The 13,620-nt window shown below is 47.8% G+C and overlaps 1 protein-coding gene across 4 annotated transcripts in view; it reads right to left on the bottom strand.

The window, feature by feature from the left end:
* CEP41 (centrosomal protein 41) overlaps positions 1-13,620 on the bottom strand; it is a 295,708-nt gene that overhangs the window by 81,210 nt on the left and 200,878 nt on the right. For all 4 annotated transcript variants that reach the window (XM_085653604.1, XM_085653606.1, XM_085653603.1 and 1 more), the window contains 2 exons: positions 8,335-8,398; positions 6,201-6,248 (listed from right to left, as the gene is read on the bottom strand). In XM_085653604.1, the coding sequence (XP_085509730.1) occupies positions 6,201-6,248; positions 8,335-8,398 (112 nt within the window). The remainder of the gene's footprint in view (positions 1-6,200; positions 6,249-8,334; positions 8,399-13,620) is intronic.

Below are 13,620 nucleotides of genomic sequence, written 5' to 3'. Positions count from 1 at the left end.
CTGGAACCGGAGCTAATCACCTTCTTCTTTGAGTTGGGTAGAGACCCCAGGAAAGGGCTTGAGAGGACCCCTAAATAATGCCAGAACGCCTCCTTGATGTGGTCGCACCCCTGGCAAGGATTATCGACATGGCCGAAGAGACAAATGTTAACGAACTCCCATTGGATAAAGACCTCCTCTGGGGATGGAGCCAAAGGGCTATGGTTCTACTTGGAAATGCAAATGTTGAGCTAAATGCTGAGAGGCGTGAGGTGGTGCTGATGAAGATAAATCCCAAGCTTGGTGATCTAGTGGAGAAAAATGCCTCCGTAAACCCGAAGGGCCTTCGCTTCGGCGCAGATATGTTAAAGACCCTGGGCAAGTGAATCACAATCTTTACTGCCCTTGATAATGCCCAGTCTAATATGTGCCGAGTCATCAGCCCAGTTTTTTTTGGACGGGCTTTCTGCTGGCAGGGGCTCCCAGAGGTCCTACTTCACGAACTACAGGCAAGGAGGCTTTGACAGAGGCTATCAAGCCGGAGCAACCCTGACCTTCTATCCTCAAAGCGGCCTTTTCCATTGTGCAAGAGGGAATAAGTCAAGCGGACAAAAACCAAGGTGAGTACAACGTTTTCACCTTCTTCTTCTCTGGGTAGAGTGGGAGGCTAACTAAGACTTTTTACCCATGCCTGGGAAACAATTATGCAGGATCCTTGGGACTAAGAAACCGTCCAAGGATTCAGAATAGATTTTCTGAGGAAACCCTTTCACGTTGTCCCTCCAAGAGAGCTAATTTTGACCACAGTTCAGCAGAAAGTTGTAGAAGAGGAGGTAACAAGTATGTTGGAGAAAGGCGCCATTGCAGAAGGACCTTTAGAGCGCAGAGTTTCATAAGTACACTCTTCCTAGCTGCAAAGACAGACATGGGGCGAAGGCCCATGATAAACTTAAGAGATTTGAACAGATTCTTAGTCTACAGGTATTTCAAGATGGAGGGGATCCATCTTTTAAGGGCTATGTTGCTAAAGAAAGATTGGTTGGAGAAGTCTGAGCTGAAAGATTCCTACTTTACCATTCCCATTGCCAGGGAGAATCAACATTACCTTCAATTCACCTGGCAGGGTCGACTTTACCAATTCTGTGTGCTCTCCTCTGGTCTCTCATTGGTACCATGGTGCTTTACCAAGGTAATGAGAGCTGTAGCTTCTTTGCTCAAAGAAAGAGGCATGCGTATGATCATCTTTTCGGGCGATATCCTCACCAAGTCCTAATGTCAAACACAGGTTTTGAAGGACTTGTACATGTCGCTTCTGAAGAGTTTGGGCTTCATAGTAAACAGGGAGAAATCCATTATTTCCCCCTTCAGGTCTCCTGGAGCTTTTGGGATTACATTACAGATACAGTGAATGTGGTTCTGCTTTGCCCTTAAAGATTACCAAAATTCAAAAAACAGATAAGGTATGTTCTCAAACAGGAATTTTTAACTCTGAGGGACCTGACCAGGCATTTAGGTCTGCTGTCTTCTTCTAATCAGGCAATTTTTCTGGGCCCCTTACATTACACTGTGAAGTCGAGACATACTCGTGAAATATTGTGAGTGTGTGTTTTTGGCCTAATTGCCTTTCTGATCGATGAGACCCAATAACTGGTTGGGGTCCGGTGACAGAATCCATGTTGGCATGACTGGCAATTAAGAGTGCTTAATTGGAGAGACTGATGACACGTAAATGAAATCTTTTTTAAAGAAGTGTTGCTAGTGAAAGGATTTGGATTACACACACAGACTGTCCAAATGAATTCAGGAAAGTTAAAACTGAGTGGGGTGTCGTTGCCGACTGCATTAGCATTATGCTCTAAGAACTCATGCGAACACCCCTCAGTGAAAATACTGATAAGATATTAAAAGGATGGCCCCTGTTATATGAATAACTGCGCAAATCCAGCAATAATCAAAACGTTAATAACTATTGGACTACGAGTACCAGAATGCCTATGGGGGATATAAGGATATAAGGCATGTGAGCACACAGCGTAAATTGCAAACAGACTCAGCTACCGTGAACAAGACCGTAATGGTTTAAACAAGTTGATGGCGTTTTGGGGAAGTTGCTGATGCAAATTAAAATCTAAGTGATTTTGAAGCCCCGGGAGTGCAGTGTTGTTACTTTTTTGCTTAGAAATATAATAAATAAATAAATAAATATATATATATATATATATATATACACACACACATACATATATACATACATATACACAAATATATATAATATATATACACACATACAGATACACACATATACATATACACACACACACACATACACACACACACATATATATATATATATATACACACACACACACACACATTTACACCCCCCCACATACACACACACACACCCACTGAGTATGTTTTCCTCTTGTTATGTTAATTAAATTTATATAAGCGCACGATTACCCTCGGGTGTCCTGGCGCTAAGTTCTGCTTAAGCGATAGTCGAAGGGGGATCAATAAGTAAAGAGCCAGGTTTTCAGACCCTTTCTGAAGGAGAAAAGGTCTCCGGTATGTCTCAGAAAAAACGGAAGCTCGTTCCAAGCCTTGGACGCGCAGGTAATAAAGCTCCTGCCTCCCCAGCTGGATTTCCTAACAATGGGGATCTGGACATTTTTTGCTCCTTTAGACCGCAAGGTTCTGGTCGGAGCATACCATTGGAATTTTTGCCTCAAATGGTCAGGGCCAATACCGTTGAGAGCCTTAAATGCTATGCATAAGGCCTTAAAACGAACCCTTTGCTTTACCGGGAGCCAATGTAGCCGAATTAACACTCTTTTACCGAGACAAATTTCGGTATGCCTGTCAGAAGCCTGGCGGCTGTATTCTGAGCTATCTGAAGCCTATTAAGATGTTGATTTTGGGCATTCAGATAAACGCCATTACAGTAGTCTAGGCGTGACATGACAAGGACTGTAACAACTGTCCTAAAGTCCGTTTGAGAAAGAAAGGGTTTAATTTCCCTCAGAATTCGCAAAATCAAAAAGCAGGAAGAAACTACTGAGCTTATGTGATCATTGAAAGTCAATCTATTGTCCACAATGACCCCTAAGTTTTTTACTTTCAGAGTTGGAGTGGGCTGATTTCCCAATTCTGACGGCCACCAATCCGGAACCCAGAGATCTGTAGTTACAGATTCCCAATCTTGCAGACAATGGGTAAGCCGGCCCCCTACAGGACCAGCATGATCCAGAATGGCGTGTCTAGGGTTGTTTTGCGGTGGTGGGAGGGGCCGAGGAGGAGGAAGAGGAGGATGAGAGTTGACGGCCACGTGAGCGACCCCTGATTCTACGTCTGTAACCTTTGGACACAGAGCTTTGCTGCTGTTGCTGCTGCTGCTGCTGGGTCTGTCTGTATGAACGAAAGGATGCCCTTCCGAAGCCTCTGTATCTTTTAAAAGACCCCCTTGACTGGGTTTGAAGGTCCAAAGACCTAGCGGCAGCCTTGCTCTCCTTAAAGCGTTCAAGAGCAGCATCAGCCTTCTTACCAAACAAACCAGACCCATCAAATGGCAGGTCCAACAAAGTCGACTGCACATCCAGGGAGAACTCAGAAGTCTTCAGCCACGCACTCCTCCTGGTGGCAACAGAAGACCCCATGACTCTTGCAACTGAGTCTGCCGTGTCCAGCCCACTTTGTATTACTTGGCGTGCTGCCGCCTGGACATCAGTCAAAACTTCATTGAAGCCGGCTCTATCCTCCTCAGAAAGCTTTGGCGCCAATTTCTTCGCCGAATCCATGAGCGCATGGATATAGCGTCCCAACAGGCAAGTCGCATTCGTCGACTTAAGGGCCATGCTGGCCGATGAAAAGACCTTCTTGGCCGACTGGTCTACCTTTTTAGCTTCTCTGTCCCCCGGAACCTGAGGGAAAGCACCCTTAGATTTACTAGAACAAGCCGCCTGAACCACCAGGCTCTCGGGCGATGGGTGCGACGTTAAAAACTCAGGATCCCCAGGAGCCGCCCTATACCTTCTTGCGACCGTCTTAGAGACTGCAGGAGCAGAAAAAGGCTTACGCCATACCTCCAGAACAGGGTCAATAATGGCCTCATTAAAGGGCAACAAAGGCTCCGAAACTGTAGTGGGCGAATGCAGCACCTCAGTCAGAATATTCGATCTGAACTCCGTAGTTGGCAACTGAAGATCTAGCAGCTCCGCAGCCTTCCTGATGACCGCATGATAGATACGGAGCCACATCTTTTGAGGGTTCATCTGAAGGTGGAGTGAATTCCCACTCAGGAGACAAATCCAGTCCACTAGCCTCCTTAAGCTCCTCATACACCTCATCAGACTCAACCAGCTCTCCCTCTTCAGCTTCCTCCAAAAGGTACCTCCTTTCATCCACCACTCTGTGCTTCCCTTCTGGATCGAATCCGCACAAGCGGCGTCGGCGGCGCCGTGATCGAATCCGACGGCGCCGGCACCGGCGTCGAGCGTGGATCCGCAGGAGCAGCCGGCGTCGAACGAGGTCGAGCCGGCGCCGGTGAAGATGGAAGCGGCGTCGACGTCCTCGGCGCCGGTAGATGCCAAGACGGCGTCACTGGAAAAAACGGCATGAAAGGGGCCTGCAGATAGACCTGCGGCACCCCCAAATTAAACGCCATTGGACCCATCGGACCCGCAGGTGCACCAGTGGTGTACATGGCTCTCGCGAACACCCCATACATCGCATTCAGATATTGCGAGGGGTCCTGACCTGGCACAGGGAATGCAGGGCCAACTGGCGCCGACGATGGAACAAGCGGCATCGCAGGCTCACCCGGGACTTGAAGATCCTCAACCGGAGCCGGAGATAGAGCCGGAGATTGAGCCAGAGATGGAACCGGCGTCGGGGATGGCATCGCCGGAGCCGGCGAAGTCACTGGAGAAGAAGGACCAGGAGAATCCGGGACCGGTGAAGGAGACACGGATTCCTTTCGGCGTCGAGCCGGCGACTTCGACTTCGGAGCCGAACTCTTATCAGAATGATGATGAGAAGAATGCCTCCTCTTCTTCTTATGCTTCTTGGTTCGCGAAGCATGCCCCGAAGTCGACTTCGACGCCGACCTAGATCGTGACCTCGATCTTGACTTCCTTCTTCCTCTCTTTTCATCTTAGCGATGAAAAGCTTCGCCTCCCTTTCTTTTAGAGCTTTGGAGCTCATCTTGCGACAGCAAGAGCAACCATCCACATCGTGGTCGGAAGAGAGACACCAAACACAGTCTTCATGTGGATCTGTAATCAACATGTGTTTGCCACATTCCCGACAGGGCTTGAAACCGGACTTCTTCGTCGACATCTTCTTCGAAGAGAAACAGAGAAAACCCAGAAGAAAAACAAAGTAACAGTAAAGTTACCAACAGCAATTCCCGAATTCCGCGGAAAAAAGGGAACTGACGCCATCACACCGACGAGGTCTTCTTATGGAGCCGGTGAAGTCAGCGGAGTCGCGAGCAGAGCCGTGTCTCTGTGACGTCGTCTTCGACCCCATCGGCGTGGACTGCTACAAAAGTTTCCGAATGTTGCTGGCGCAGGGGATATTCACAAGGTGAGGAATCCACTGCCAGATGTATCCATCAGAATGATTGGATGTACCTTCTTTCAGAATAGTAGAAGATATATAAAAACATTTTTAATAAAGAAAAATGTCATAGTTATAGATGGAAATGTATTTATTCGTTGTTTTGTTGACTTCTTGTTATTCAAGATTGCAGAAACTGGAGTCTTAATGTTTAATTTTCCTTTCAGATAATAACCAATTGTTTGCTTCCTATAAGGAGCTTCATCCCTCTAAGGATTTTCGCTTCCAGTGGATTCTTTATCTTCGTTCATCCATGCAGGGAGCACGTTTTGCATTTCAAAGAAGCATATTGTGCTGCACATGGACCTATTATATGCTATGACTGTTCTATTCCAGACGGTTTGTTTTCTGATGTAACGTTCTTTCAAGTGCTGCGTGGAGTGGCATTAAAGTAATAATACATAGTGTTAGCTTTCGTGTCTTTAATGACATTCAGATTCTCTATGCATTTCATTTGAAGAATCGCTATTTCCCTCCATTAAATAGCTTAAAAAGATCTAGCACTTTACAGTGTGCTATAAACCCTGTGAGATAGAGCTCACCCAACCCAGGGATATAACTCTTACTACTGCAGTACTCTCTTCAGCAAACAAACTACTTACTTCTCTTGATCTCCTCAAGTTTTTCCATGTACTTGGTCATGCTGTTGCCTAAAAAGAAAAGGCAATATTATTAACCATGCAAGGTCACTGAAGGCAACTATCTCATTGGCAATGGAGGAAACTGTTATAAGTAGCTTGGGGCAGAGACATGTCTGTACGCTTTTATTCTGTTCTGTGGATGATCCCTGAAGACCCAGAAAATGGACTGAACACAAACCACCCTATTTCTTATGGACTGCTATACCATCCGCTGTGTTCTTAGAGATGACACTGTTTATCCTGTACTGGGAAAGTGATCGCTGAAAACCAACTTGAGGGGCCCTTGCTGAGAGATAAGTATCACTAGTCAATGCCCACAAGAGTTCCACTGCCCAGATGAAACCCACATAACAATATACATTTGATGTTTTGTAAGTTTCACTCATAATATGAGAGTGCACATGTTTGGAGCTCCCTCCCTCCACATCTTCCCAGAATAAAGTTCTATTTCGGTTTGCAGATTGAGGAGTGACACACACTCCCCTGCCTCCCTGACCCCCACCGGTAATTAAAATAAAATCAGGCAAATTAAAACAAGAAACAAATTAGCATCTCCTCCATATTTAAAATGACAAATCTTTTACTGCATGTTTTTTTTTACCTGGGGGTAGAAAACCATTTTAACATCTTCCTCACAAAGGCACTTGTCCTCAACATCTCCTCCCGCCATCCCTCACTTCTCCAGACACATTCTTTATTTCCCTCCCATCAAAATTCATCTTAACATTTTGCACCAAAATAAACCTCCCCTGCAGGGTTCTAACCGCACAAGGACTATGTCATCATCATCTCTTGCCAAGATGCACCGCAGCATCTGCACTTCAGCTCATGCCCTGCCAAGATCATTATCTTCCACCACAAACAACCTTCTCTGCTTCTTTCAACCTATCGTCCCACTAAAATACTTCTCCCTCCCCTTCTCTACTTCTCCCTTGCCCAGTCATCTTTCTCTCCATTCACTTAACCCTCACAAAGGCTACCATGACCAATGCTAACTTCCACCGAAGTCTCTCTGGGACAAATTTAACACCTAAAGAAAAGCTGAGTTTCTGAGTCAGATATATTTTTAGGACCATCTGCTTTCCATAGAAATACTGCATCACTAGGTTGCTGCTATGTAAGCAACACACCTATAAGGTAGCTTAACGTAGTCTCTGAATCTTGCAGCCCAAACAGCATGGAGATATCCACTTCTCGAAGACTGTTGTGCTAACAACCAACAGGTTTTTAATCATAAACGAATTAAACCCATTTGGATAGATACTGTTGATGTTTACCAGCAAATCATACTAGTTTGATCTCCGACCCTGCTAACAGCTGAAATTGTAATTCTTCATTTCTATCTTCAACACAGTGTATTATCATTGCCCTCTGAAAGATTTGTTTGCGCCCCTATCAGGAAACTTCTGCCTCTTTCATTGAGTGTTAGCAGGGATAGCAAGCACTACACTATAGAGCACATCCTCTCCACCTAGCCTTCCCTATTCTGAGGTTTACGGGAGGTCTATCATCCATCTAAGCTATCATTGCTAAGGATGGAAGAGGGCATAAAGGGTTGTATTTACTGCCAAGTTATTTGTAACTTATGAAGAAGTCCTCAGTAAACCTTGGACATTTTTAAAGAGATCCTAGGCGGATTTGCAGGCATGATGTGAGATGGTAGACCCATCTCACAAATGCCTTTGCTTTAAAAAGACAGCAGTACCTTCTTCTCAACCATCCCGTTAAACGTACTTGGACTTCTAGCACCAACATGTGAACTGTGCCTTTGTGTATTTAGGTTATTCTTTTTATGATTTTTTAATGTTCTGCTCCATAAGACCCTGATGCCATCAGTATGCAGGATGTGGTGTTCAATAAGTACAAACACAGTTGCCAACATTTTCATATAAGCATTTGCCTCCAAAGTACGAAGCACACACTTATTCTGCAACTCTGCACCTGCACGATTTCTTGCATCACAGGGAACTTGACACTAACTATAGAAAACAAGATCTCCAATTGGACAATTTAATCATAATCAGGAAACATTATAATAAACTAATAACTTGGCTGGGGAAGGCTGCTGAGCCATAATCGACATGTGGTTGGTTACCTGTGTCAAGCCTTGTCCTGATGTGCTGATACTTTGGGTTGTTTGGAATCCTCTTCTTCAAATACTGTGGAAAAAGAAACACAGACTAATCAGTATAAAGCAATCTTTCAGAATAGAATTCATAAATCATTTGAGCAAGACTGCAGGTCCTGATTCTACAAGAAATCAGGAGATTTCCTGAGATGGGATGCCACTGTAACACCTGCTGACTGTATAAGTCAATCACATATGCTAAAATGGCCTGTTTCAAGGTTTCCTTACCGTCCTGCCTGCCTCTGAATCCAATCTAAATGTGTTACTTCTGGGCAGTAAATTAATTGCTACTGCCCACCGTGATGAACCGCCGCAAAAGGGCAAGCTTCTTTGGAAAGAACTGACTTTTCCCCAATACTGCATTAAGTGTTACCTTGGCCAACACTTACTTCAAATCAAAGGTAAATTGTTATTAGTTCAACTGCACTCTTTGTCGTTCAAATATGTTCAAGAACATCTGCTTTCTTTTCCACATCTAAATGAATTGGATTAACAGTTCCATATAAATACTGGAGAAGGACGATTTGAAAATATTTGAATATTGGATTATTCTGAAAAACATCATTTAAAAAGAAAAGTCACTAAATATAAGATATATTTTCTTACAATCCAAAAACATCATATGTATGGAACGACTTAAAATGTTGGTAACTGGTCTGAAACGTAATCCACTCGAAGCTAAGATGAAAACGGTGCTTACCTTTGGTAATGATCTTTCTAGTGGATACGCTTTCTAACTGCAGATTCCTCACCTGAATGTCTCAGATCTCAGACTGAATCCAGAAATATTTCAATAGCTCTCCAGACAGGTAGTTCTGCTGGCTCCATTTTGGCATCAGAAGCAATGCCATTGTGATGTCACTGGAGTCATAAAGCACCGCCACTGGTACGCTGACTTCAGTTTCCCATTAAAGTTTTACGAGCCTTCGAGGCGAACGAGATGAGAACGACATACGCGGAGTAAGGTGCAGTACTATTTCTAGGATTGTGACCTTATTCAAATGTTCGACTTACTAACCCAATAATGAAAATTGGGAGGAGGGCGGGTCGAAGGTAGATCCTTACCGACTGCAAGTAACTTTTTCTTCTAATGGATATTTCTACCTGCATATTCCTCACCTTTTGAAAAGATTCCCCAAGTAGTACCCAACCAGGAGGAGGGTGAATGGCTGGTTAAACTAAACTGCCCTGAAGGAAAGAGCATGCAAAGTGACCTTCCCTCCAAACCACTGTGTGCAAGCAGTAAAACTGGGACTCCCCTTGCCTGGGTCAAGGTAGAAAATTTCACCCTAGCGTGGTGGAGTGGGCCCAGATACCTTCCGGGGTCCCCATGTGAGAAAAGGTTCAGCATATCATAAATACATATGATGATCCACTTCAAAAGTGTCCTCTTGTGGATGGCCTTAAACCCTCAATCTTGCTTACACAGCCGATGAACAGCTGATCATCAACTCAGAACTACTTGGCTATGTCATTGTAGAAGCTGACTGTTCTCTTGGAGTCCAGTCTATGAAGCCTTTCTTTTTAGGTCTCGCCTGAGCCAGCGCGCACGCGCTGCTCAGCGAGGCTTTAGTAAGGGCTTTAAAACGCTGAACACACGCGCGTGTGCTTTTTTTTTTTTTTATCTCCCCCTATTGGCCTTTGCATGCGTCGTTCTAAGAAAGACAGCATGCAATTGGCCCAAGGCTGTGCATGTTCTCTGGTCCTTGGCCTAGGGTCCTCGGGAGCGAGCAGCAGCGCCATCTGTTTCCAATTATCGTGCCTGTTAATTGGAAACAGATGGGGGTCTTCTCCTGCAGCGGCAGGCACAAGCACGCTCGCGCGCACCACTTCCGGGCTTGTCTCTAAATGTGCTTCGACCTTTCTCTACACACGAATCACTAACAATTTGGGTCATCTGTTGAAAATGTTCAAAATCGCTATCATGTTTTGTGGCTTCCTTGCTGACACACATTTTCGCCACCTTCGGTCAACACCGGCTCATGAATAAATGTATCCCTTTGCTGGACCTGTCAGCCCTAGGGTGGTCTCCCCTTCCATTTTTGTATCGTGCCTCATTTTATCCACCCTCATTTTTGTGTTGGACTAGGTCTCCGGGCGCCTTTTCATTGCCAATCAGTGTTAAGGTGCAGGTGCTCCCTTCTCCCAAGATGGCTGCCACAGGCCCCTGCTACTGCGGAGTGGTCTTTCATAGTAGCACCCTAGCTGCCAGGAGCTGGCTGGAACCCCACAACAATGTTGCGACTCCAGCCTGCCTTTTTGTCCCATAGGTAGAGTGGGGAAGCTCCTGGAATGTGCTGGAACCTTCTAGAAGGGAGGTGTGGTTTTTCTTTTGCCGCCTTGGCCAGAGGTCACCTGACCTAGGGCTACTTAAGTGAGGGAGGGAACTTTTTGTGGTGAGTTGGCCATTGGGGTGAAGCAGAGCTGGAAGAATCCACTAGGAGTGTAGGCTGTAGGGCCTAGCCAGGGACTTCTGCCTCTGAGAGTGACAGGATCTAGGTGCTGCCTCTTAAGTGAGTGAGGGACCCTGTGAAACCCACTGATCTTGCCCAGCAGTAGGAGGACCCAGAGACCCTCTGCCCAGCCTGACTAGGAAGGACCTCGTCGCCTTCTCTATCACTACCCCCCTGCAACAGAACCCCTTAAGGGCGCCAGATACATCTGCGCCAACAAGACCTTATCTGACATCTAAGAACTTTAACCTTACAAGCCAAGCACTGAGACTGCGTGTCCAGACTGAACTTTAACCTTACAAGCCAAGCACTGAGACTGCGTGTCCAGACTGAACTTTAAACCTACAAGCCAAAGCACTGAGACTGCGTGTCCAGACTGACCCCTGAACTCTGATGTGAAGCTGATTGGAGAACCACCGGGGATCGACCAGGTATTAGCGCTGTGACCCAAGCGCTCCCTGCCCTGGTCTGGGACCCCCGGCAGCGGGCTCCGCTGGACACAGAACCCCCATCCTTAACTTTAGCACCCCCGTGTTGTGCAAGCCAGCGCACTCACCGCTGCGACCCTGAGGCCGGAAGAAGTACCCTGCCGTGTCGTGAGGCCCGTGGAGAAGCCCAGGGCCCCGTCGCTGCCGTCGCAGCTGTGAGGAGAAGTGCGCGAGGCCGAGAACGAGTGCCCCCATCATCGCGGGAACGGACGCCTTCCAGCGCGGAGATCGAGGTAAGCCCGAAGGCTGGGACCGCCCCCGGTGCGCCCCCTGCTGGTTGGGAGCAGCCCGGTACCTCAGCACCATTGATCTGACATCCGGATATTGGCAGATTGCCATGGCCGATGGAGCAAGGGAGAAGACAGCATTCTCCACCCCCGAGGGCCACTACCAGTTTCGAGTGATGCCCTTTGGGCTCAAAAATGCTCCGGCCACATTCCAGCGGTTAGTGAATCAGGTACTATCTGGCCTGGAGTCCTTCTCAGCGGCCTACCTGGATGACATAGCTGTCTTCAGTGGCACCTGGGAGGACCATCTGCAACACCTCCAGGAGGTATTGCAGGCGCTGCAACGCGCTGGCTTAACCATTAAAGCCAGCAAGTGCCAGATTGGACAGGGATCTGTCGTGTACCTGGGACACCTGGTGGGCGGAGGTAAGGTGCAACCCCTCCAGGCCAAAATCGAAACCATCTTGGCTTGGGAGCCCCCCGAGACCCAAACAGAGGTCCAAGCTTTCCTCGGCCTCACTGGGTATTACCGCCGGTTCGTCAAGGGATATGGCACCATCGTAGCCCCCTTGACGGAATTGACCTCAAAGAAGCAACCTCGCAAACCTCGATGGAGCACCATTGAGAGAGAAGCCTTCACGGTGGTCTGGGCTCTGAAGAAGTTGAGGCCATATCTCTTTGGCACTCACTTCCTTATCCAGACCGACCACCGTCCCCTTCGCTGGCTCATGCAGATGAGAGGCGAAAACCCCAAGTTGTTAAGGTGGTCCATTTCCCTACAGGGGATGGACTTTCGAGTGGAACATCGGCCCGGAGTTGACCACACCAATGCTGACGGTCTCTCCAGGTTTTTCCGCCTTAGTGATGAGAACTCCCTAGAGGTTGGGTAGCTCTCCCCTCTTTCGGCTGGGGGGGACGCATGTTGGACCTGTCAGCCCTAGAGTGGTCTCCCCTTCCATTTTTGTATCGTGCCTCATTTTTTCCACCCTCATTTTTGTGTTGGACTAGGTCTCCGGGCGCCTTTTCATTGCCAATCAGTGTTAAGGTGCAGGTGCTCCCTTCTCCCAAGATGGCTGCCACAGGCCCCTGCTACTGCGGAGTGGTCTTTCATAGTAGCACCCTAGCTGCCAGGAGCTGGCTGGAACCCCGCAACAATGTTGCGACTCCAGCCCGCTTTTTTGTCCCATAGGTAGAGTGGGGAAGCTCCTGGAATGTGCTGGAACCTTCTAGAAGGGAGGTGTGGTTTTTCTTTTGCCGCCTTGGATAGAGGTCACCTGACCTAGGGCTACTTAAGTGAGGGAGGGAACTTTTTGTGGTGAGTTGGCCATTGGGGTGAAGCAGAGCTGGAAGAATCCACCAGGAGTGTAGGCGGTAGGGCCTAGCCAGGGACTTATGCCTCTGAGAGTGACAGGATCTAGGTGCTGCCTCTTAAGTGAGTGAGGGACCCTGTGAAACCCACTGATCTTGCCCAGCAGTAGGAGGACCCAGAGACCCTCTGCCCAGCCTGACTAGGAAGGACCTAGTCGCCTTCTCCATCCCTACCCCCCTGCAACAGAACCCCTTAAGGGCGCCAGATACATCTGCGCCAACAAGACCTTATCTGACATCTAAGAACTTTAACCTTACAAGCCAAGCACTGAGACTGCGTGTCCAGACTGAACTTTAACCTTACAAGCCAAGCACTGAGACTGCGTGTCCAGACTGAACTTTAAACTTACAAGCCAAAGCACTGAGACTGCGTGTCCAGACTGACCCCTGAACTCTGATGTGAAGCTGATTGGAGAACCACCGGGGATCGACCAGGTATTAGCGCTGTGACCCGTGCGCTCCCTGCCCTGGTCTGGGACCCCCGGCAGCGGGCTCCACTGAACACAGAGCCCCCATCCTTAACTTTAGCACCCCCCGTGTTGTGCAAGCCAGCGCACTCACCGCCGCGACCCTGAGGCCGGAAGAAGTACCCTGCCGTGTCGTGAGGCCCGTGGAGAAGCCCAGGGCCCCGTCGCTGCCGTCGCAGCTGTGAGGAGAAGTGCGCGAGGCCGAGAACGAGTGCCCCCATCATCGCGGTAACGGACGCCTTCCAGCGCG

This window comes from Triturus cristatus, chromosome 4_1 (genome assembly GCF_964204655.1).
Source record: "Triturus cristatus chromosome 4_1, aTriCri1.1, whole genome shotgun sequence".
In the NCBI taxonomy this organism is placed as follows: domain Eukaryota; kingdom Metazoa; phylum Chordata; class Amphibia; order Caudata; family Salamandridae; genus Triturus; species Triturus cristatus.
This window is presented reverse-complemented; position numbering and strand designations above follow the sequence as displayed.